This window comes from Chinchilla lanigera, unplaced genomic scaffold (genome assembly GCF_000276665.1).
Source record: "Chinchilla lanigera isolate Chin_1 unplaced genomic scaffold, ChiLan1.0 scaffold00038, whole genome shotgun sequence".
NCBI classification, from domain to species: Eukaryota; Metazoa; Chordata; class Mammalia; order Rodentia; family Chinchillidae; genus Chinchilla; species Chinchilla lanigera.
Genome location: NW_004955439.1, coordinates 15383400 through 15409091, shown reverse-complemented (window position 1 = coordinate 15409091; position 25692 = coordinate 15383400). Strand labels below are relative to the sequence as shown.

The following is a 25692-nucleotide window of genomic DNA, read 5'->3' as shown; positions in this document are numbered from 1 at the left end:
TCCCCAGGTGGCCAGCAAGTGATGTGAAGGCAGAGAATGCCATATTCCTTGTATGGCTCTCCTTGTTGCTGCTGAGGGCACTGTACTGTAAGACCTGAAAGTTTAAATGCTGCCTTCAGTACATCTTTAGCCTTACAGGAGCCCCAAAGGCTTAACCACAAGCACTTCTGGTCTTGCCAAGGGGGCCTCATCCAGGGGGCAGTGCCCACCCCACCGGCCCCTCCCAAGCTGGGTCAGCTGAACCCTGTGAGGATTGCCGCCTGTTAGGCTTCTGTTCCCTGGCAGCCCAAGAACCATTCACACATGCCAGCTACATCTTCTGCAGGAATCAGGGGCACCTCACCCCTTTGTTCCTACAAAGCTGCCTCCCACAAGCCTTGCTCTGACGGGCAACCCATTGTGACCCACGGTGCTCTCTTTGGGGGCAGGGGCAGCACATGAAGCAAATAAACTACTATGGTCTCATCTATTCAGTGCAGGTGTGTGCACTTGGCCACCTTGTTCTATGCAGGTGGGATTCCCTCCCTGCCCAAGAGAGTGGACAGGGCTGATAAGAGCAGAGTAGGTGTTGGGGAGTATGAGACCCCCATGGGCCACATGGCTGCGCACTTGGATGGTGGCTTTGGGCAATGTCTTCATTTTGACCCTCTGTTTACTGTTTACACCTCATTTGGTGCATGGGGTGCTAGGAGACTGGAGCCCAGTTGCTGAACTGAATTTCTAACTCCCAGTCATGGGCACAACAAAGGAAAGTGCCACAATTATGAGTCACATCCTCTGTGAAACTGAGCAATCCAGTTGAGCCAATAGAATCAGGCTGTCTCGCCACACAGTCATAATAAGCTGCCTCCCCCTTGCTGCTCTTTTCCCCACATGGCTCTCGACAGCAGAACATATGCAGGAGACTGGGATTTTGCAATATGGATCTTTTCTGAAAACTGCGCAGATTGTGCAGGAATATTTTAAATATCCAGGGAAATGTTTACACTGTTTATTATCAATCAGAGAGTAATGTCACTGGTGTTCTCCTTTGGAGATAGCTTCAGTAATCATGAACGAAGAGAAGAATCAATGATCCTTCAAATAACAGGCAGAAACTGCAGCGACATGTTTCAAAAGCAGCCAGCCCCTGCGCGAGGCCCTTACCTTTCAAGGTGGCTTTCTTAAGGACCTTCATGGCATAGAGCTGTCCAGCATCAGACCCTGTGACCTTCCTCACCAGAAACACCTGGGAAGTAGAAAACATTTCAAGCTGATGAGACTTCAAACTCATTGTTCCTACTGACTGACAAGGGGACACACAGAGGTTTAGAAAAATTCCAGTAGTGTAAATGCCATAGGAAACATGAAACTCTCTTCAGCAAGGAGGGTTCCAAGAAAAGCTCCTTTCTGTAGCTCCTTGGTGAATATGCTCACATTTGCAGGAAGAACTGACTGTTTTTGATACCATCAACTTTCTCTTTGATGCCAGCAGTATCACCCCTGCCCTTCTTGAATCTTTAGAAAAACAAACTATTTAGAAGTTTTAAAGGAGATAATTTGTTTGTTTTAAATAGCCTTCTGTAAATCCTGTATCCAGGAAGACAGCTTAGTTTAGTAGACCTCACAGAATAGGCTCAAATGTGAAGATACACTAGTTTCTCCTAATTTGAACTTTCTCTAGCCAAATTTTGGCTAGGGGTAGCTTAAATTTACAGATAGACTTAGTTTCTGAGAGACTCTTAAAATATTCATGTGGGTATTTGATGCTACCTTCTAGAAACATTTTTTAAAATCTGTAAAACAAACAAACAAACAAATTAATTAAGCCAAGCTGAGTTTAAAGTTATCTTATTAATTTCTGGAAAAAATCCGGAAAGAAAAAAATATCCTGAGTATCCTTTATAGGAAAAAAAACCTTTTTTCATGCATATGAAGAAAATATTGACTTTCCTAAAAGTATTTCCCAATAGAAGCAAAACTCTGCTCCCCTGACAGGGATCTGGTGAAGTACTAGGTGGAAGTGGCTGCCTGTGGGGTGTGATTTGGAGGGTGACATTTTTCCTTCCCCGAATGTCTCCTTTATCAAGCCTCAGAAGCCAGAAGACCAGCCTCCCTAGACCCATACACCTGTGCCATGGGGTATTCTAGCTCCATGCGGACTGTGAGAGTCCCCAACCGGTCACATAGGCAGAGCTTTTGTGAGCCCTGCACTTGGAGGGTGGCAGCTGTCTGTCACAGGCAGACATGTGTGTTATGTAAGCCCAGCTCTGCCATAGATGGGGGAAGGAAGGAGGGAAAGAGAGACTGAGAGACAGAGAGAGAGACACACACACACAGAGGCAGAGAGTCAGAGTGAATTTACAGGGTACAGGGTAATACCAAGACATGCTGGAGCACGGAGTGAGAAGGCACATGGCCCAGCGCAGGAACATGCATTCATGGAACCTGAACGTCAATTCCACATCTACACCAGGTGCCACAGAAGTAATTCAGCTGCCTCTTGACCCTGGTGCTGCCTTTGTCTGTCCCTGAAATGCCAAGAAGGGACAGCAGACAAACAGAACTCTCACTCTCTTTCTCTCTCTCTTTCTTACTCACTCTCCATCCAAGGTATTGCTAAGTTGCCCAGCTGAGGCTGGAACTTGTGATTCTCCTGTTTCAGCCTCTCACAGGGCTGGGATTTATAGTGCTGTGCCACCATGCCTGGCTTCTTTAGGGATTTCGAACATGCTGTCTCTGAGGATTAATTTCGGAGATGTGTGAAGTGTCTGCATGTTCATCTGTGCACATCTCTACAGCTGGATAAATAGGCATGAGGTGCAGATGTGCAGGACAGAGCGCTTACCCTCATGTACTGACTGAACATAAGATATGAGGCACTGAGCCCTTCAGGGAGACCCCGGGTCTCTGCTGCCCACCTGCCCCATCCTGCTGTAGCCCAGGAAATGACTGTGGATAGAAGGACTCAGCTGTCTTGGGGAACATCCTACCAGGCCAAGATGCTCCTTTTGTGCATGGGGATGAACTTCTTGACAGATGCGACAGCAGTGGACAGAAGGCAATTTGGCAGAAAGGAGAAATATTAGCGCTTAACTCCTGAATGCTCCTGTCCTGTGACTCATGGCAAAGCTGAGGGCTACGCAGTTTCAGTTTCCATCTGACGCTGTAATTCGTTCATGCTTCCAGCCGTGCATGGAGCCTCATGTATCCACTGTGACTTGGTTATTAGTGTTGCTGTGGTGCCTCCGGCCCTCACCCCTATGGTACTGGGTCACTGGGCAGCAGAAGGCAAGGCAAGGGTCTGGGTGGAAGTGGAGACCGAGTGAGGGCGTCCTGGGTTCCCAGGGGCAGTGTGGGCTGATGGTAGCCACTGAACGCCCAGCCCCCTACCTGGGAGGGGTGGTCCTGGGGGTTGAGCCTAAAGGGGCTGGGACACGTTTGGCTGTACCTCCTTGTTGCAGTGGCTGCATGCGTGGCACAGCCTGAGTCACTGGGTCACGGCTGTGGGACAGGTGTCCTCAACTGCTGCCCTCAACTGCTGCCTGAACCCAAGGTGGACTCTAGCTGGTAGACAGAAGAATCCCCCAACTCTGCTACAGTGAGGTTGACATGAGCCTCAAGAAGAGGTGTCTTTGTAGCCAGAAGTCAGACAACAACAGCAAAAGCCCTCTTTTGAGATGGGAAGGAGATGGGCCAGGGAGTTCAGTGGCACTGCACCTGCCCGGCAAGCACAAGGTTCATGGGTTCGATTCCTGGTACCAGGAAAAAAAAAAAAAAGATGGCAAGGAGAAAAAGCACAGTTCACAGAGGATATAGGCTTGCTTGATCCAGCGTTTGAAATGTCTGCAGTTGATCTGGCCCACCTCCTCTTCGTCCAGCCCCTGACAAGATAAAGTGTTATGGCTTGAATGATGGAGTCCCAATCCCAGTGTGGCGGTGTGCGAGGTGGAGCCAGGTGTTAGGTCATGAGGATACCTGCTGCACACATGGATGGTGGCTGCTGTTTCAGGAGTGGGTCAGAAGCTCTTTGGTGGCTTTGTTCTAAATGTACCTAGCTCGGCCGGGTGTGGTGGTGCACGCCTGTAATCCCAGCACTTGGGAGGCTGAGGCAGGACGATCATTGTGAGTTCAAGACCAGCCTGGCCTACAAAGTGAGCTCAGGGCCAGCCTGAACTGCATAGTGAGACCCTGTCTCAAAAAGACAAAGAAAAAGAAATGTAGCTAGCTCTTTAGTACCCATTCTTGTCCTCTGCTATGAGATGCCCTCTATCATGTAGGATGCAACCATTGCCAGATGCCAGAAGACTCTGCTGCCATTTCCTTAGACTTCCTAGCCTCCAGAGCCATGAGCCAAATAAACTTCTGTTCTTTATAAACTACCCTGTTTTTACTCTGCATAAATTCAGTTACAGCAACACAAAGCAGACTAAGAAGAAGATATGGCCGTATGAATTCAAAGAGCAGGGAAAACCCATTCCTCTGAGGTTTAAACCGAAAACTACATCTACATGGGCAGTGGGCAGCCACCAGCTACACTTTAGTTAAACAATGTCAGATTTTGCATAGATATTTACATAACCCCCTTTCCCTATTGTACTCAGGCTTTGCAGACAGGGTGCTTGATAGGAGGGCCACTTATCTGTTTAAAAACAGGAACAATCCCATCCTATCAGTATTTATCAAGCTCCCACTGAGTGCCAGGCATTGCCTAGGTATTGTGGCAGGTGCTCCCTGCAGCTGGCAGGGCGCCCAACAGGAGACACATGGCACCTTGAGATAAATGATAAAATACCATTAACGGTTAAACAGGAAGTCTGTGGTAAGTGACACACTGGAACCACAGCAGGAATCTCGCTCTATTACCACAGTGCTGGTTCCCTCACCCGCTCTTTGGTACTGCTCATATAATTCAGGAACTGATTCTGATGGAGTGAAGTAAATTCCAAAACAATGCTGGCAATTTTAGTAAATGTCACCACTGGATCTCTAACACCTAACCCAGCTCTACACGCCACCTCATTTCATTTTTAGAACAGCTTCTGCAGCAGCTCAGCATTCCACACCATAAAGACAACCGTGACAACCGAGGCCGAGTGACAGACATAACGTCATCCTGCGTTGCCCCAAGTTGTCAGGGATCTCAGTAATCTGAAAACTCACTACTCGATTCTCTCAGCCAACTTCTTCTCCGGGCTCTCTCAGCGTTGGAATGTGGCAGGTGGTCTGCAGAACGCTCCATGGTGAGGCCTGAGCCAGCCAGCATGAGCACTTTTAAGGGATGTTAGGGTAATAACCTTCTCCAAAGGGGGGCATGTAGAGACCACTGGAAGGCCATCCCTGGGTTTTCGGGATGCAGGGTCTGCATTGGCTGGGGCAGAGGAAACAGGTAGAGGGCAGGCAGTAGGAGCTTTGTGGCATGGACACACAGAGATTTCTTTTCCCTTACAGGTGTCAAAGAGGATTTCTCTTACCCAAGGACCCAGTGTCTCCCATAGAGAGCAGGAGTAGGATCAGAAGGGGCAGCAGAATCCATGGCTGTCCCCCACTTGTCACTGGTGTTACCTTTATGAAACATTCATAACAAACAACCCATCCCATTTGTGTGGACAAATATAATTTGTATTTGTGACTTCCTTAGTTTCTAACATGGGCTCCAAACCTACCCCAGGCAGCTTTGGGCTCCCCAGCACGTCCTCTCTGTTTCCCAGAGTCCAGTGCAGGTCAGTGCATTAAGGACCCTGAACACACTTCCCAGCTCAGCCATGGCTTGGACCAGCTGCTGCAGACAATCTCAGAAAGCAGCAGTTGTGCTGGCCTGGTGAGGGCCTGGGGTTGAATATCCATGGGAGCTTCCTGTCTCCTCCTCTTGTTTCTCCTCCAGACCATTATTCTCTAGTTTATTCCTCGAATAACAGCGACATATGTTGATGTAAGATTAGAAGTTGCCAGAGGCTGGGAAGGAAATGTGTTGTGTGTCACAAGTGTTATCATTCCTAGGGAATTCTGCTAAACACCAGTATTTCACTTGCTGTTTTCCAAGGAATGTCTTTTTAAAAGCAAAATTAAAATTGAGAATTTGAAATTTGCATGAGAGAATTGGGGAAGCCTTTTTTCCTGTCACTTTTAATGTCCAGTTCTCTGAGCAGGACATTTTGACGCCTGCCATCCACAGCCTATGGAGACATTCCTGAGCCTTGCCTTTCTGTCCCGGTGATAGCGATCTACTGATCGTACACACATAGATTGCTTTGCTCTCATAGAATAAGGCTCAGGCAACACCCTCCAAAGGCAATGAAAAGGGAGGGCCCTTGGCTGTGTTTTCAAATTCTGGTCCTAGAGACAGAATGGTTCTCTTGCGCTTTGTTCTAGTTCTCTGATTAGTGACAAGATATTCCAGGGTCACCTCAAAGGGGTTTTGTCATGTTGTTTTTAGTAATGCCTGTTCACACCAGGAGAAACAGAAATCTTTATTTCACTGTTTCAGTAAAGCCCACGTGAATTATATGAACAGACCTTTTTATAGACCAAAGAATCACTGAATACAAACCTTATCACACTCACACAGCGAAAAGACAAAACAATTCTACCTTATAAGCACAACAAAAGGTAAATTCTGCAACTACTCAAAGTTGTGTGGTCTGTAAGTGATTACCCAGAAAATCAACATACTCTTACTCCTACACTGGAATCAAATTGGATTGTATCCAGTTCTATTTTGGCAAAGTCATGTGCAGAGTGAGAGCTGGTTAAATGTTCATTAAAACAGTTAAAGAGCCAGGGCTGTCTTCCTCACGCTTAAGGAATGGCTGGCTTCAGGGAACTCTACGAAGCAAGTTGTCAGAGCCTATGCATATCTATCTGGTAGTTAACACCGAGGATGTAGAGAAATCAGTTACATACTGGAATAAGCCACACATCATAATTGCAAAGGCCTGACTGACTTCCCATTGTTCATGGATGTGGCATTAAATGAAGAGCCAACATTTATCATTTCCTGAAAGGAATTAGCTTTTGTTGCTGCAATTTAGAAGCAAAAAAACAAAGTAAGCAAGAAGTTCTAGTGTACAAATGTGTCTTAGGCAACTGCCAGATGGGGTTCACATCTTATTTAACCTATAACATAATTATAAAACGCAGGTTATATTATCCTCACTTTATGGATGAGGAAACTGAGGCTTTGTGAAGCAAAGTAGCTGTTAGCTGACTGCGGCCAAGCCGCAGTCCTCGCCCCACTGACTCCTGAGTGACAGTCATGTGGTCAATCCAGAGAAGCATTTCTCCTTTTCCCTTTTTCTTATTTTTTCCTTTGTTTTGAAAAATAGGTATTAGGATACACTTTCAACAACCCACCGGCTGATGTTCAATACTCTGACAACACGGGGCTAGACGCACAATGGCTGTAAGGGCGCAGCTCTGCGGGGACGGGATTCTCGCTATGCACCATGTGTCCATAGCCCTGACCGACACAGGTTCTAACTAATGGCTGTGCCAAGCAGGAACCTGCAATTTTTGGCCCATCAGGCTCAGCTCGTGTCCTCTGTGTTTGGGAATGAGATTCAGTCTGACAAAGCTGAGAGTTTAACCTACCTTTCCATACGATCCTTGTCCTAAAACCTTTAACAGTTCAAACTGGGAAGGGTCTGCCTTTTCAAATCCCTCCTTTACATGATGACTGATGTCGATCTCCTTCACAATACCTTCTTCCTGTAAGAGAACAGGGACACATGGTAAATACGTCCTTCCATCCACCATGACTCCCCTCCCTTGAGGTCTGCCGGGGCTGGCTGTGCTGTGGACTTGCGGTGCTGCAGCTTGAAGTCAGCCCCACGCAGCTTTGCACCATCATCTCCAGCCACATGAGCCATCAGGTGTCTGTTTCCTCTAGGGACTTTGGCTTTCTGGCTTACCAGTGCCGCAGGAAAACCTAAATGTCCTCTGAAGGAAATCTACTCTGCACCATAACAGTTCAGGCAGAAGTTTCGGTAGGGATGAATACAACAGCTATGGAGCAACGTGATCCAGAGAATGTCTGTGCTTCAGCATCGGGGGCGTGGATCAGCTCTCACAGTGGAGTCGTTTACAAAATGCAGATGGCTTATTCCCTTTCTCCTTCTCACTCACACTCTCCCTGATATTTTTGACACAGATAATGTGAAAAATGCTTTCTTGCCATCCTACAGATTATATTTCAGAAACAGCAGAGAAGATTTTCTGCCAGGTTAGAAACAACATTTCTCCATAGGAAAAAGCACCTTTCATATTCAAGCTAAAACTTTCACAGAAATTGCTATGAATTTTCATCACAGAAGCTCCTGACTTAAAGATTCACGACTTCATTTGTACAGAGTGGGCAGGCTCTCTGCCTCCATAGCACCCCTTGGGAGTGGGGAAAAGGGAAGCAGGTGTTGTTCCCCACACCAGAGCCCAGCCCTTCCCTGAGTTCATCCCTAGGCTTCTTGGAGATGCTCTTCCAAGCACCTGTCTCTGGCCTCTCCGGGCTTCCCACAGTGTGGCCCAGGTGACGTGCAGGGAGTGAGGTCAGCCACCAGGAGGCGCACATCAGAGCTCTTTATAGTCATCCTGTTCCTTACAAAACTGTTGAGGTGGAGATTTCCTCCCAGACTCCATGACACAGCCCACGGAGTCAGAGCCTGTCCTCCAAGCCAGGACTGACTTTAGAGTCATACATCTCCTCCAAGATTTCAGTGCAAGAGAAAGATTTCAGATGAGATCCCAATAGCGACCATGGGCATGACGACGTTTGGCAAATGCAGACAGTGACTTATGTCCAAGTAACTTCCTGCCTGCAAAGCAGAGGGGAAGGAGAGGCTGTGCAGTTTCCTCTGGAGTCTCCATTCTGATATTTAAAGGAAATATTTCCATTTTGACATCCTTACGGATTATTTGTAAAAATATTTTTATAAACACTTTCAAAAAAATTTGTAAAGGCAAACAATGAGTATTGTCTCTTTGTCATTTGAATAAAGAGGTTAAAAATGTTGCAAGCATAGTCAGCCAATGGGTGCTGTGATGGGACTGCAGCTTTGGCATGTCACCTCTGAGGCTACCTGGTGCTATAAGCAGTCTCTCTGGATCTGGAGGACCACATGGCACCAGAGTGTTTGTGCTGAAATCTCTCAGTCTACACCAGGGGAGAGAAAAATCGCCAGGGACCTTGGAGCTCTGTGTGTCATGGCGTCAACAAGGAAGATGCAAGAGACTGAATTCTCACCAGGTAAACAAAGCCAACAGCCGGGCTCAAAAAATCCCCCAAGTCCCCCTAGAACATATGCTCTCTTTCCCTGCCACTGACCTACTAATGGCAGGAAGGGATGAAAGATTATCTATCATTTAGAGGAGAAAAAGAAACTTTTCTGTCACAAAACAATGCGTCGAGATTCTCTGTCATCTGCCTACAGGACCGAGGTGGGCAGGCAGGGATGTGAGTCAGCCAGAATCCTGGCCTTCTTCCTGAAATAACTCCGGCCACACAGGTGCGTTAATGCACAACTGCATCACCAGGAAGGTAACAATTCACCGAGCACACTCCAGTGATCTAAACACACGGGTGACCACACTGCTGAGCAGAATGTCAGGCTCAACAACACCCAGAGTCTGGGTGGCAGTGTGGGTGAACGTGGCCAAGGATGTGGGTGACAAGTTCAGATTTCCTTTTTCCCGAAGTGGGTTTCACAGCACTTATGTTCTGAGGGATCTGCAGATCATGCCTTCTCAGCAACTCTTCTGGAAGGGCGGAAGCTCATAGGTGTGGTAAATGGAGTCACAGTCCACTGGCTGTCTCTGAGGGACACACTGTCCGACAGACTTTCCCAGCAGACCATGTGGCACCCAGGCCAGTGCCTGTCCACAGAGCAGGAGCCTGATCCCCACTCAGCCCCTCAAGATTCCCACTCGCCTCCCCTGTTCCTGGCTCAAGTGGCTTTGCACCAACAGAAATTTCTAAGAACACCAGCCCAGCATCCCAGATTGCCGCCAGCTCCTTGCACCTCTGGTGCTCAGACCTCCATTTTAGCCATTCACCTTCTTGAGTTATGGCCTCAACATTTCAAATCAAAGGTTTAAACACAAGTGTTCATTGTGTTTCACCTACATGCATATTCACACTGTCAAAGCAGAAACAAATAGACTCAAAACATGTATACAATTTTACCTCCTAGAATGGCATTTAAACCTCCAGATTTCTCCCTTGATAATACTGAGGTACACTAACTTCTCATTTGAAATCAGTAATGTAGCTAGGTGTAGTGGTGCATTCCTACAATACTAGCACTCTGGGATGCTGAGGCAGGAGAATTGCAAGTTCAAGCCCAAGCCAAGTAGTGACTTAGTGAGATCCTGTCTCAAAAGAAAAAAGAATAAAAAGAGCTGGGGATGTAGCTCAGAATGAAGGGCCTGGGCTTAATCCCCAGTACCACAAAGAAAACATGATCAGTAAGGTCTTTAACAACAAAGGATCTCAACAATCAACAGAAAAAGGGAACCAAGAAGGCTATACTTTAGGTTTTAGAGTTTTGCATTCAAAGCGATGTTTTGGCTTGAACTTGCCAAGGATGCCTAATTTTGTTACTTTCCCAAGAAAGGAAAATGAAACAATTGGTCTGGCGCTCAGGGCAGCCCATGTGGACTGCAGGCCCTGTGAACCGGTAGCAGCCTGGAAAACAGGGGGCGCCTCTGGGCGGGCTGCGCCTACCTGCCTCTGGCCTCCTGTGTGCTGCATCATTTCCTGATTATTGTCACAGAAGGTAACTAGAATAAAAATATTATTCCTGTCTTGTTTTGAAATAATATTTTTATTTTCTCTTTTGTGAGGCAGGTCATGGTATCTAGAACTCCATGTGGGTTTTAATGCCGTTCCCTTAGGAAAATAAAACCTATTTCTAAATCAGCTACATGCACGGCAGTCAACATTTGGATTTTAACACAGTGCCTGGGAAGGGTATTTTTAAAAGTAACTTGAGAGATGTAGGAGAGAAGCTGGTTTCATGATCAGGTGTTACCTCCACTGCAAAGATTCTAAAAATTTTCCAACGTGAGAGATAGAAACTAGGAATCCAGTTTATACAATGTCAATATATGATAAAATGACATGATGATGAATTTTTCAAATCTCATCTGAGCTGTGTTTGAAATTCTGACCAACTGCAGGGCCCTTCAGCAGGCCAGAAATGTGGCCAGAGCTGGCTGCCTTCCTGCAGCAGCTCAGTCTCCGCTTTCTCTGGCCACACCCCTCTCCCTTTTGGGGGATTTCCTGTTGTGGTCATCTGTGGTTTAGGTCATTAAAAAGTATAATATTACAAAAAGTAAATATGAATTAAAAATTGTGATATATTAATGAAAAATACTATTACATAAAATACATAATAAATAAATTTAGACAAGTGTTGGTTTTATTTTAGAAAAAGGCAGAGGTCATTTCAGAAATGACCAAACCACATGTAAGATGTTAATTCCTAGAAAAATGATGGAATCTAGTATGAGGTGTGATTGAAACACATGGTGAATGCTTAAATTAAAACATTTATTACGGTAAAAGACCCATTGCCATTAATCTCCCTCAAAATACTCCCCCTTGCTTCAAACACACTTATCCCATCATTCTCGCTACTTTCTGAAGCAGTTCTGGAAGTCCTCTTTTGTGAGTGTCTTTTCATAGCTGCCTCAGTATCCTGAAGTGATTCAAAATGTCTACAGCAATTTCTGTCAAATAAAAACATTATGTTCTATCCTCATCCTCCTTATTCACCAGACCTAGTGCTATACGACTTCTGGCTTTTCCCGAAAGTGAAAATGACCATGAAAGTAAACATTTTGAAATGATTGAGGACGTGGAGGCAACCACAACAGCACAGTCAACTAAAAACACTGACAAGAAGAAGCAGGTGACTATGAGCCTGGCTTTGGGAAGAGCTCAGACCTGCTTCCCATAGTTTAGCTCATCACGAGGCCGACATGCCATAAAGACTCAAGGATGGGACACACAAGCCATCTTCCATGGCACAAAATGTGACCTGCTCTCCCAGGAACACCTTGTTCATGAGATTCTTAAGCTATGGTGCTCACTGACACACAATCAGCCCAGGGAACTGGCTAGAAATGTAGATCCCATGGTCAGACACAAGGCCAGCACTCTACCACTGAGCCACATCCCCAGCCCTCGGACAAGGCCCTTGTGTGGATTCTCTGACGGGGTTCCTTAGCTCTGATCACAGCCACATTTATAGTGGCTGGCTTCCACCACCCACGAGGGCTGTTGCTGAGACATCTACACCCCTGCATTGCCATATCCAGTGTGGGATTCAGTGGTCAGATTCAGCCCCTCATGGCTCTGAACAGGACAGACCACCCACCCTCCTGGGATGTTCTCTCCTCTCGGATTCCAGGCCTCCCTTCTGCTTCTGGGTGGTTTGGTGTTTTTACCCTCGCTGTGACAGTATGGCTACCACATCTCCATCTTCAGCTAGGGCCTTGCCCAGGACTGTATTTGCAGGGGTTGGGCATGGGCAAGTGTCCCGAGACACTTGTGTGTGTGAGAGGTATGTGAGGCATGTCTGTGTACGTGGGACACATGCATGTGCCCTTGAGCTTTCCAGTTTGTGCAGGGTAGCCAGAGGGCAATAGGGATGGGATGGAGGTAGCCTGAGGTAGGCCACAGGGCCCCTGGCCCAACCTCAAGCAGATATGCAGTCAGTCACCTGTCCTGTAGGACAAAGATGGCTCTGCTTGTTTTCCTCCTATAGGCTCTAGCTCTTACCCGGGTTTTACCCTGAGTATGCCTCACTGTACCCAGACTCACGAATACATTTATATAGTCTTAAAAAAAGACATTTCATGCAGCACTTTTGTTTTGAGCCCAAGGGCTGGCTCTAGCAGTTGTACTGCACTGCTGAAAATTAAGTTCCAGAAAGCTTCAAGAGTGGAGAAAAATATCTAGGCGGTGGTTTCTTAGTCTCCTTTGGAAAGCAGTAAGCAAGCAGGCAAACCCAAGAGCCAAGAGTACAGAGATATGTCCCAGGGAGGGATGCTCCAACCCTGCTCTCCCTGGATGACTTGAGAGTCTGCAGTCTTCATTACCACTGAAGCTTACTGTGCCAGTATACATAAGCAGCCCCTAGGAACACCCTCCAGGAGGCTGTCATTGTACACATTACTCCTGTAGAGGAAAAATGACTAAATCTTTGAATCACAGACTCTAAGAACCAGAAGCAGCCATCTTCTTTTAGTTGGGCTGGGATTTTTGTTCAAGGAGCCAGGCATCCAAGCTACAAGCAGAGTTCAGATCTCATGATGCCAGAGTCCACTCTCCAGGCTATGAAGCATCTACCGTGGCTGAGACCTACGCAGTGTCTGAGATGAGGCCCACTGAGTTCCAGGCCTTCTCTGCTCTCTAAATGTCTTTTATGTGTCTCATCAAATGTGTCCCCTTTCACTGGCAATAGTAACATAACTCGAAATCACAAGTCCAACTGTATTTGTTCAATCCATTTCTTTGAAAAGCCTTTCTGCAGATGCTACCCTCACCATCTCTGAAGGCGTAATCCGGGCTGAGCCACTTGGTACAAGTAGGAGCTAAAACAAGGCTGGCTGGGGGCACCTGCAGGATGCCAGGTAAAACAAAGGTCTTTTATTTCAGAATAGATCTGCCACAGAATCATAGGAGGAAGGAAAGCAGGTAAGAGAAGGGAAGGAAGGGGAACTGGAAGGGTTGGATGAAATGTCAAGACAGTAGATAGAAGCTCTGAAATTTCAGGAGGGTGACACAGTACACTAAGCAGAAAGAACAGAGACCTGGTTGGCTGTTTGGGACCCACTTTCCAGCCCTGGTGACGCTCAGGGACAGCAGTATGGATGACATCTGATACTATGCTAAACAGGGCACCACCGCAGAATCCTGGAGGGGCTGGAAGTGTAACCACATGGCTGAGCACTCTCTTTTCATCCACCAGAGATGTCATCTTCTCTTCCTTTTTTATAAAAGATTAGGAGCACAGGAGTGGTCACGGAAGTACCTACAAGGACGATAGGAAACAAGGGCTGGGCCTGCGGCCTTAGGCTGAGGACACCCCCTTCAGAGAGGAGTCATGGTCAAGCCGTCGGCCAATGCCCCCATCTCTCCTCAGCCAAAGGCATCACGCTGTGGTATCAGCACCCTGGGAGAAGAGCCCTGAGGAGAAGAGAACGTGTAGACCAACAGAAACCAGCACTTTGCTTTCTACCCAAACTTGAATCTCAATCTTCTCCCTCCCTGGCTTCAACTGATGTTGGTTATTAAGGCAAAATAATCCCCTGCCCCATTTTCTCTGTTTCTGAATGTAAACTCCACCCTCCTCACCAGCTCTGTCTTCCTTTGTCCTCACTGACAGTCTGTGCTCCTCAAACTATCTTCCTTCTGGTCTTCTGGGAGCCTCAGTCTGCAGGTAGTTTCATCAATTACCACATAAGCAATGGACTCTGGAAGCTAGGGTTCCAGCAGATGGAGCCCCATTTGTGTGGGACTGCCTTTCCACGACAGTGACTGAGAGCAGTCCTACACACACCCAGGAGGGACTCAGAGCTGTTCTAGGGATGGGCTGATCCTTGGCAGCGCTTTAGTCCCCAGCTTGCTGAGAAGGCAATGTGGGCAACATTCCCCACAAGACGCCATCACTGCGGCTCCTTGACAGTTCCATCTCGTCTTACTAGTTTTACTTGCAAGGATATGCATTCTAAACAGTCTTTTCTGACCTGAGATGAGAGCAGTGTTATCTACTGATGTGGACTTACTAGCATGCAGGGAATGATTTCCCAAGCAGCTTAAAGCTGGGTGTGGATGGGAAATAGCCCATGGGTAAAGCCTCAGAGAAGCTTCCTAAGGGACACACAGGCTTATGTAGGACAGCCGCCACAGGGCTGGAGATGCTGCCCGCGGGGCTAAATAGATCTGCACTCCTGAGCACAACTTTGAAATTAAGGCCAAGAAGGAACCTCGGACAGCAGCACCAGGGAGCGCGCCTGCTGTGTGCGGAATGGTGATCACTTAGGCAAGTATGTCACTCTAATGTAGAAAGTCACACTTTTCTCCTTCCCAAATTCTTTCTACACATTTTTATTTTGGCTTTGAGTGTGTAGTATGAAACTTCCCCAAGAGATGAGAGAAAACTGGTAACATAGGTTTTTAAGTCACAAATGACAAAGCTATATAGTCGTAAACTGCATGATCAGTGTAAGTAAGGAAATTACTGTCACACTCCAGTGAGACTCACAGAGACAAATATATTTCTTATTTCTTTACCAGAAAAGATAAAAGCACACTTTCTTCAAGTATCATCTTCTTCACACTTGTTCACCTCTAAGTCTCTGATGTGATATCTTGTTCATTTTCAAGGTCAACATCCTGGTAAATGCATGGTGACAACTGTGATGTTTCTGACAAAGCAGAGTAAGGAAATCCCAGGTGAATAACTGGGGTAAAAAGAAAAGGCACATCTGGGGAACAGCTGGTTCTCAGGAACTTTGAAGGTAGACTCCTCTCTCACACTAAGTGATCCCTGTATTTCAGGTCCTGGGCAGAGACAGGACTATATTGACTTGGTTACTCAGACCCATCAGAATAGCACTTGGCTAAGTGCATGAGAGGACAGGGCTTGGTCCTTCTCTCCAGAAACCAATCAACCCCATGATGCTCTGAGCATCTCAACAAACAGCTCGTATATAGAAAAAGGTCACTGGGGCACGGCGGAGAAAAATTGCTGAGCTAATAATTTTTTTAAAGTGGTCCAAAAAATACATGTTAGTAATAGAGCAAAAGTGATGGGTATGATTGGGAAAGTCTTACCCTTGAAACGATTATGCTCAAATCCCCACTCACTTCCTCTGAAAGGCAGAGACTAAAGCTCCCTTCTGGGCAATGGTGCTGGTGTAGCAGGCATTTGATTTGGGGTCTGGGTAATAGTGGTCAAAGCAAATCCTTAGTGGAAGATAATGATGAGTCATTCAAACTGATACCATGAAGTAGGGACAGCTGGGAAAGGATCATAAGAGGCCACTTGGATGAGAAGGATGTGACATGGTTCACCCCATGGGGGAAGCAGGCGTCATGAGCTCATGATCTGGGGAAAACAACTGTGCTTATAAAGAATTTTATACTAATCCTGACGAAGGCAGTCAGCCAACACTCCAGGAACAGATCTAAAGGGCCACTAAGTCCATGTTTTAGGAAAAGTAATGTGGATAAAAAGCACCAGTCTTCTGTGCAGATTGGGAGGCACCAAGCACAAAGCATGCCTTCACTCTGTACACAGGCCTTGCAGTGCCCCAAGAGGAATCCTGTGCTTAGCCTCTGACCCAGGTACCATGCCTCTTGGCAATAACCAAACATCCAAATATGGTGAGTTGTTGCTGCAGTATTATTGAGAAGACTGAGGAAATGGGAAATAATCACAACATCCAGCAAGTGGAGACAATTAAGAAAATTATGATGTGTTCGCCAAGTGAAAGCTTATCCAGTCTTTCAAATTATTCACACCATAACAGTCAAATACGTAGGTAGAAATGAATCAGACACACACAGTGTACACATGCTGAGAACTGCACAAAGCTACTACTGAAAGAAACCAAAGATGTAAGAAATGAAGAGACGTGTGTGTTGATGGATTGGAGGATGTAACAAGGTGAAGATGTTAACTGTTCACAAACTGACCTTAGACATCATACTTCCTAACAAATTAGAGCAAGACTTTTTGTAGATATGGATAAGCTTATCCCAAAACTTATAAGGAAAACAAAATGACCTATAATAGCTCAAACAATTTTGAAACATAACACAGTGGGAGGCATATAGCTACAGTAATGAAGACACTATGCAGTGGGTTAGGGGACAGACACGCAGATCAATGGGACAGAACAGAGAACCTAGGAACAGGTACACTCAAACATGCTGACTTAGAAAAGGGTGAGGAAGCTATTCAGTGGGGAAAGGATGACCTTTTTAACAAGTGTGCTAGAATATCGGGCATTCACAGACAAAAAGTCACTTGGCCTTAAATCCAACTCCTTACACAACAATAACTGAAAATAGATCACAGGGTTAAACGCAAAACATAACACTATAAAGCTTTTAGAAGAAAACACAGGACGACATCGTTCGAGAAGGGAAACAATTCTTAGGCGTGGTGACAGAAGCACGATAAATAAAAGAAAAAGTTGATAAAATGAACTTCACCAAAGTTTAAAACTTTTCCTTTGCAAAGATCCTGTTTAGAAGATGAAAAAACAAGGTACAGAATGGGAGAAAATATTTGTAAATCACATATACAACAAAGTCCACTTAACTATGAAGCATAAAGAATCAACAAAAATCACTAGTACAATAAAATGAGTGATCAAATTAGAAAGTGGGCAAGAAAGATGAACACACTGTTCACCACAGAAGATAGACAGATGACAAATAATCACATTATTCATTAGAAAAAGGCAGACCAACAATAAAATACCAGTTTATACCTATCAAAGTGACCTACATTTTAAAGAATATGATAACATCAAATGCTGGTAAGGATGCAGAGAATCTAGGTTTCTTGTACCTTGTTGGCTAGTCACACAGCCTAGCAATCAACTCCAGAGCATTTATCCCAGACAAATGAGAACTAGGTTCACACAACAACCTGTACATAAATGTCCACAGCAGCTTCAGTTGTAACACACAAACTGGGTCAGCCCAGATGCCTCAATGAGTGAGCAGTTAAACTGCAGCATGTTGCACCTCAGAACACAAGACAGCAATAAAAAGGAATGAACTACTGGTGGGCTCAGCTAGTTGCCCAGGTCTCCAGAGAACTGCAGTGGAAAAAGCCAATCTCAAAAGACTACACAGTGAGCAATTCCTTCTATGCATATTGCATCCTTGAAATGCAAAATTACAGATTAGTAGCTGCCAGAGGTAAGATGATTGGTATGTGTGTACATACTTAAAAGATTAACATGTTGTCACAAATTCTCACATGAGAACTGCACACACACATGCACCCAAAGACACACACCTATAGACACATGAGCACATGTAAAACTGATGAAAACTGAAGATGGTTTTTTGATTGTACTACAAGTCAAACTCCTGGTTTTATATTAATCTAAAGTCATACAAAATATTGGGGAGATGGAGTGAAAGGTAAACAGGGTCCCTCTGTACTAGCTTTTGCAGGTTCCTGTGACCCTAAAATTATTTAAAAATAAAACTGTTTAAAAAGTGATTTCAAAGGCAATATTAAAAGACTTTTATTTTTGGATTTTAAAAAGATAGTAAAATAGATTTTATGTATATTATTATTACTGTGACATTTTATAGGCAAATATTCATGGGAATCACATCAAGATATTAAAAGTGATAGTACTAGAGAATATAAATGATTAATTTCTTTCCTTTGTTTTCTTTTCCAGAAACATAAAATGGATCAGGATTACACAGCCTTCTGTGTAAGAAGATGTGAAACCACTGTCTACGTGGGTTCCCACACTTCACCCACTGCTGTTATCTGCAGATGCTCTGAAATATGGTGGAAAGGCATATTAGGCAAAATCAAATGTGAGTTTTGAGAAACAAATAAGGGCAGATAATTTGCTAGAAGGAAAACAAGATGGGCGCCAACAGAAAAGAATCTGCATAGCATTTCTGGACACAAAGAATACAACTAATGTGTGAGAAAGCATGACTCAATATTTTTAAAGCTATTAGAATTTTAATACTCAACAGGAAAGATTCCACTTGTGCATTAACACAGAATTTCCAACCAGGGAACAGATAGCAAACAGAAACCTTTGTGATATGCGCAGCTGCACAAACTTTCCTGCAGGACAGACAGGCAGCAAGGTAATGGACTTTTTTTTCTGGGAGGGGTGGCATGCATGGATATTGATTTACTGGAAAGTGACAAAAATTTTTATCTAAAATAAGACTAGGGACTACTGTTTGCTACAGTGAATCAGACAGCTAAATGACATGAATAAATTTATTTCTCTTCTAATCATTTTCTAGGTATGAAGACGAAAGGTTTTTCTTTCTTGCATGGTCATTAGTAGTAAGACAAGTGATATCCATGGCAGTCGCTTTTATAAGGTGTGTGGGCTGGATTCATAAACTTTAATTCTGAGGGAGCTTCCAGAGGGCATGGGGTTTCCAAGCAGAAGGTGAATATGTAAGTGAGTAACTCAGGGCAATGGGAACTATCTATCTCTGTCCTTACTCTCTGGTCTCAGCTGGTTTCCTAGTTTCTGGCTAAAAGTAGGTGGTTGCTATGGTTTTTAGAGAAGATGTCAGTCGAGTTAGCAGAACACCTGTACAGGTGTGACATATAGCTGCCTCTGCTGTGTGCACTATTTTTCCTAGCCTGATCATTCTTACGAAGAGAACCCAGACAGAAAGCCACCAGGAACTTCAGAATTAAGTTCAATGACTTCAGTAGGAATGCGCAGATATCTTCTATCTGTTCCCACAATTGTTAACTTTTGAACAAAAAATAAACTCATGCAAAAGAGTTAAGTAATTAGCCATCTTTCTTTCTTTCTATGGTCAATTTAATTCTTCTAACAATTGAATTAGCACTGCTATATTCTAAAATATTATGAAACATTTTAGTAAAAGAAAAAACTAGATATGGCTCCAAGTTTTCTACTGACCCTACCAGCTCACTGACCTCATGCTGCCCAGCATGCCGGCTGCAGAAGTGGTACAGTTGGAAGTTTGGCACAAAAGAATAACTCAGACAGGGACAAACTTGACTGTTGAAATCAACACATGCATCAGTTTTTTGCCAACATAAGCCATAAATTACAGCACACTAAACAGTTGTGAGCAAAGGCAAATTTCAAGCGATGTGACAAAGAGAATCCCTCTACGTGCCAGGGTGTACCTTTGTAAAACAAAACTTATTTCTAAGATCAGCATTTCTATGGTTATTCACAAACATCAAGCATAGATGATCTAAGGAGCTACTGTATGGAACACGAGGAATCTGGATGATTAAACCTTTATAACAGAGCTGGGTACAGTGGCACGTGCCTGTAATCCCAATGCTCAGGAGACTAAGGCAGGAGGATCACTGTGCATTTGAGGCTAGCCTGTGCTTCACAGTGAGTTCAAGGCCAGCATGGAACATAGAGCAAGACCCTGTTTTAAGAAAAAACAAAACAAAACCTTTATAACAGATGATGGGTCTCACCTCCTCAAGCTCCTTTCTACCCAGTGACATGTGATGCAGTTAAAAAGAAGCCCCTGGCCTGGCCAACCTTTCCTGGAGAACTGAGGTGGTGTGTGTGGAGGGGATGGAGCAGCAGTCTCTTTTTTGTAGAATCCCCTCAGGGCATAACACACTTGTACTAATGCCTATTTTATTCTCTGTTGTGTCCGCTTTTACCTGGCGAAGTGCCTGGCAGACAGTATTTCCTCAGTGAGTGTTTGTACAGGCATCCACGAAAGTCTGGTAGAATGGTGTCAGATAAGTGCACACCATGTACTGGCACCCCAGGGATGCTTGGAACACTAATCTTGGAAGGCCTACGTGTAAGGACCTTCCCATCGTAATGAGACAGTGCTTACTTGTAGAGTAAGATGTGGACTAGAGAACTTCCCATGCCCCTAAAACTATCACACACAATTCTTAAATTCAAAGAAATCACACTAAAAGTATTAAGACTCTCTCCTAGTTGAGGTCTGGCCAAAGGCTTCAGCCATGTGCAATACACCCAGGTGTGTGCAACATCAAGATCATGTGCCTGGCACGGACAAGACTTGGATGATGGTTGGGAAAATCTCAAGACATTGCGAGGCTCTGCTTGTGACATGATGAAAAGTTACCTATACTAAAAAGAGTGGCTTGGAAACTTGGTTAGGAAAGCCATCAGCTGAGGCTGCTAGTCTGACTGCTAAGTCAAAGCTTCTCTTTTCCTCTACACAGAGAAGACCAGAGCCGATTCTGCTGGCTCAGAGCGGTGGGCCAACACCACCCACAAGCCCTGACTGCGGGTGCAGTGTAAGATCCTTTCTCCAGCCGCATGAGCTCAGGCCGCTCCATGGGCTCTGCAGTGAAGTTGTGACACTGCTAACCACGCTCCATTAACAGGGTGAAATCTAGTGCTTCGTTGTCTTTAGCACATGAACACATACCAGCATCATATTACTGAATTAAAGGTTCTCCTATGGTTGAACTCAGACCCCAGAAGTATCAAGTACAAGTGGCCACTTACTCGTGCTTATTCCCCTTTCTGTTTTGGGGTTAAATCTCTTAATAACAAGACATTACACAGGAAAAAACAAGATTTGTTCAGAATGAATGGCCTTCCCTGGGGTGTTCCTGGGTAGCAAGCATCCTGAGTTAGCAGGAAGGAGCCTCAGGGCTAACTCAGAGGACAGATCCTCCTTTGGAGAGCAATAGTGCCTTCTCTCCCTGCTGATTCCTCACTCAGTCAGTCCGCCCCACATGTTTGGCTCACCCCTTTGTTAGAAGACATCATTATCCAGCCACGTACCTGGTACTGCTTTAAATGGTCTTGGCGTATTTCTTGCCAGTTATGAAACATTTCAGAAAGAAAAGCAGCTTACTATCTGTTTTTGAATGTTTCCAACTTGCTCTTTTGCCCCAGAATGACAGCTTTGGGACATTAGGGCAAATCCCCACTGAGACTGGCACCCATATCCTTAGATCTCACCCAGAACTTCCCTGCTAAGAGCACAGAGCTCAGTCAAACTCTGCTCACGGGAAACTGGCTTGCATATCTCAGCATGGCTCCCAGCAGAAGGCTGCCCAAAGCAGAGGTGCACATGTGTCTGGGGTGTGTGTGTGTGTGTGTGTGTGTGTTGTGTGTGTGTGTGTGTGTGTGTGTGTGTGTGTGTAACACTCTAGAGCATTTCTTGGAGCTGCTGTTGTTGAAGCAGCTCATGTGGTTCATAAGTTCAGCTTGCATCCACTTCTTCCCACAGGGTGACATATTTTTCTTATTATAATTTGAACTTTTAAAATAATAGCTACCAGGAAAATTACTACTGCTCCTTTCCCATAAGTAAGATTTCTGTAAAATTTCACTAGATCATGAAAATTTTAACTTAGGTTTCAGGACTAACACATTCCCAGATGGTCAGGCTGGCAAGCTGACTATGATACAGAGCTTAACCTGCCTCCTTTTATTGTGAAAACTGAATGCAAAGAATAATTAACCATTGAATTAGCACTGCTGGCTGCATAAAAATCCCACAGGAATCCATTCCCTTTCTATTCTTCCCAACTCCAGATGGGCATCCTGTTTGAGGGAGGAAAGAGAAACACTGCACAACCTCCCACCGAAGCCAGGAGGCCCAATCTGACGTAAAGAATGGAAGTGTGCACGCTAGTGGGATGAGGGCACCGTTCTGACCAAGGACTTTGTTCTCCAAAAGGACAGCCCTGCGGTGTGAGAGGGAATAAGCGTGGCCAACACCCGAGTCTGGAACAGCTGGCCTCGCCGCCCAGGGGAGGTTTTACTTGTGATGGGGTATGGGCAGCACTGATGATGCACTGCCCAGGATGCCACCACAGTGCAAGTCTTAGAAATACATAGATCAAAGTCAGGCACAGTGGCCCGTGTCTGTCATTCTAACACTGGGAGGCTGAGGCAGGAGGATCTCAAATTTGAGCCTAGCCTGGACAAATTAGCAATTTAGCAAGACCCTGTCTCAAAATAAAAAGGGTCGTGATGTAGCACAATACAAAGGCCCTGGATTCAATCTTCAGGTGTGGTAAAGGAAAAAAAAAGAGAGAAGAAGAAATACACAGATCACTCATGTGTCCAACCTACCAAATGGAGAAAGTCATGAGCTTTACAATGATAAACTGATAATTGGCAAAATCTGCTACTGTAATGACTCAGAATTACATTCTTTTCTATAGAGCTAGAATATTGTTCAGGTAAAAGCAGTTTACTAAACACCATGGAGAAATACCAATGAATTCAGGGATTTGGGCCCAAACACACTGTAAGAGCTAGAACCAGACCATGCACCTGAGCAGACACATTTGCTTTCTTCCAGTGTACATGGCAGGTTTTACAGCAGGGAAGTTGAGTCCTCCCAAGGTCATGGTTATTCATACGTTGCTTTGGAAGAGGCTTCTCCCCTACCACCTCTACTGTCTGAGACTCCTTTTATTAAAAAACAAAAAGCAGGGGCTAGGGATTTAGCTCAGTGGCACAGCGCCTGCCTGGCAAGCTCAAGGTCGTGAGTTTGATTCCTGGTACTGGAAAAAAACAAAACAAAACAAAACAAAAAGCAAAATGTCACACAGAGAATAAACATCCTTTTCCTCACCCATCTGTGTCCTTTCATTATGGACATTGGGATGTGGGCTACAGTCATTTTGCTTGTAGGTAAGAATATATAGGGTCTGGAAGAAAATGTATACATGCTTCAGGAAAAGAAAAACTTATATAAATATTTTAATACTAAATTTATTGAGACATCATGAAATTAACATAAACTACCTTTGGCCTCTACACTTACAAGAGGTGCTCAGAGTGGTGGCCATTAGCTTTCAGACATTTATTAGTATAGTAAACTGCTGCTTGGGTGACCTTGGTCCTTGAGATTGCTGCACATGCATTTTCAATTTCTTCTCTAAGGGCCAGCAGGGTAGTGGGTTTTCTGCAATATATGACCTCCTCTAGGGTCCCCCACAAGAGGGTAACACCACCTGCTGAAAAAACATACTATTTTCCTTTTCCTGAAGTGTGGATACATGTTTTGGTGGACTCTGTTTTAAGCAGACTACAGGAGGAAGGAAAGGGATCATGGGGACTCCAGGTAAAGGACCACTACAGATGAAGCTGATGCGCTATCCGGGATGTGGCCATTGTTGGGGTGGAGTGCAGATTCAGTGAGGACAATGAGCTCATGCGCTCAAGCTCAAGCCTGGAAATTTGGGGGGGAGAACAGAGATGCTTTCTGTATCCCATACTCCTGTAATCCAGTCTATCAGGATGCTAATCTGGAGATGGTTGCTTTGGGATGCAGTGAACAACCTGGTCCTGGGGCTCTCTGTGCTCCTTCTCCAAAGCCCTAGGTTAATAGCAAGTCAGGAGGATCCTATGCTGTGCGAATCCCTGTCCCAACTCCTGAATGTCGATATGGTGCCCAGGCACAGCAGGCAGGGAGGACTCCTCAGAGCTAGTAAACCAGCATAGGCACTTCTGCTGGGTGGGTCTGTCTCCTGCTCTGTGCCTCAGGAACCAGTCAGTGGTTCAGTTCAAAGTAGCCTGAAGTTTTATTAATGGAGATGAGGGGAAATAAATGGGCTGAATCAATCCAATACTCTCTCCACCCACACTGTTAATGGAGTAATTTGTCTGGTCTGAGAGTTTCTCTATCACTCAAGCTGAAAGGAAAAAAAAACCAGCTACTGTCTCTGTGTCTGTGTGTTTTAAAAGTTAGAATAAGGTATTTATTATCTGACATATTAGACTTAGAGCAAAACCTAGACAAACTGTAGAAGTAATAGAGATATATTACAAGAAAGTCAAGTTGTTCCCAGGCAAACATCAAGAGGTCAGAATAAAACCTACAATCTTTCTTGCCACTGATTTGTACACAGATATACATCACTCTATGACTCTCACTATGCTCATATTTCCAATAACAACCTGCAAACATTTTAACATAACACATTATCCAAACAGAAAGCCTGCCACCATGATGGATACTTAGGTGCTCTACAAAAAACAAAATGGACAGGCAGGTAAGAGAGCTTATGAGGGTGATTTATTACAGGTACAGCTTATACATTCGTGGAGGCTGACAAGTCTCAAGATTTGCAGTCAGCAAGCTGGAGATATAGAGAGCCAGTGTTGCAGCTCCAGCGCAGCTAAGAAGACCCAAGTCCCCACTGGGCTGAGCGACAGAAGGAGTCCCTCTCATTCAGAAGGAACTCTTTTGTTCTATTCAGGCCGATTGGATGAGGCCCACCCAATAATGGGAGGGGCATCTGCTTTACTCAGTTTAATGAAGCATTAAACCCATCAACAAACACCCTGACAGTACACCTAACACTATGTCTGACAAAATGTCTGGGTTTCCTATGACCTGGCCAAAACCCTGAAAAGTAATATGCATCATGCATCGACTGGTTTATAGGCACCAAACAGCATCTAATAGGGACAGGGAGGCATGAGACTTGGTGATTCAGCTCTTCTGACTGAAGGGCAACCTTTCTTGGGTGTTTTTTTATTTTGTTTTCATTTTGCAGTGCTGGAGATTGAATTTAGAGCCTTTACACTGAGCTACACTCTCAACTCTTTTTATTTATTTTGTGGCAGGGTCTAACTAAGTCACTAATTTTTAGGGGCTGGGCTCAAATCTGTGTTCCTCCTGCCACAGCCTCTAAAAGTGCTAGGATTACAGGCATGTACTGCCGGGCCCAGCTTGCATGGGTGTCCGAATGTGTTTCCACACTTGATCTTAGCCAAAAGGTTGAGAAGCAATATGAATGTGCTTTTAATGTCTCTTTGAGGTGCCCTACACTGTTAAAGAAAAAAACTTGCTAAGTGGAAGACCCCATGAAAAAGAGTATGAACCCAAAGGCCTGGAAAGTCCACACAGCAGAAGATCCAAAGTCACTACATGCTGTGAACATGACCTGGGACATGTATACAGTCCCCTGTGACACAACACATGAACTCACTTGGCTACTGAGCTACATT

The 25692-nt window shown here is 44.9% G+C and overlaps 1 protein-coding gene across 3 annotated transcripts in view; it reads right to left on the bottom strand.

Moving 5' to 3' along the window:
* The window catches only part of Rps6ka2 (ribosomal protein S6 kinase, 90kDa, polypeptide 2), a 276424-nt gene that overhangs the window by 78214 nt on the left and 172518 nt on the right, over nucleotides 1-25692 (bottom strand). For all 3 annotated transcript variants that reach the window (XM_013517373.1, XM_005390652.2, XM_005390650.2), the window contains 2 exons: nucleotides 7570-7686; nucleotides 1147-1228 (listed from right to left, as the gene is read on the bottom strand). In XM_013517373.1, coding sequence (XP_013372827.1) covers nucleotides 1147-1228; nucleotides 7570-7686 — 199 coding nt within the window. The remainder of the gene's footprint in view (nucleotides 1-1146; nucleotides 1229-7569; nucleotides 7687-25692) is intronic.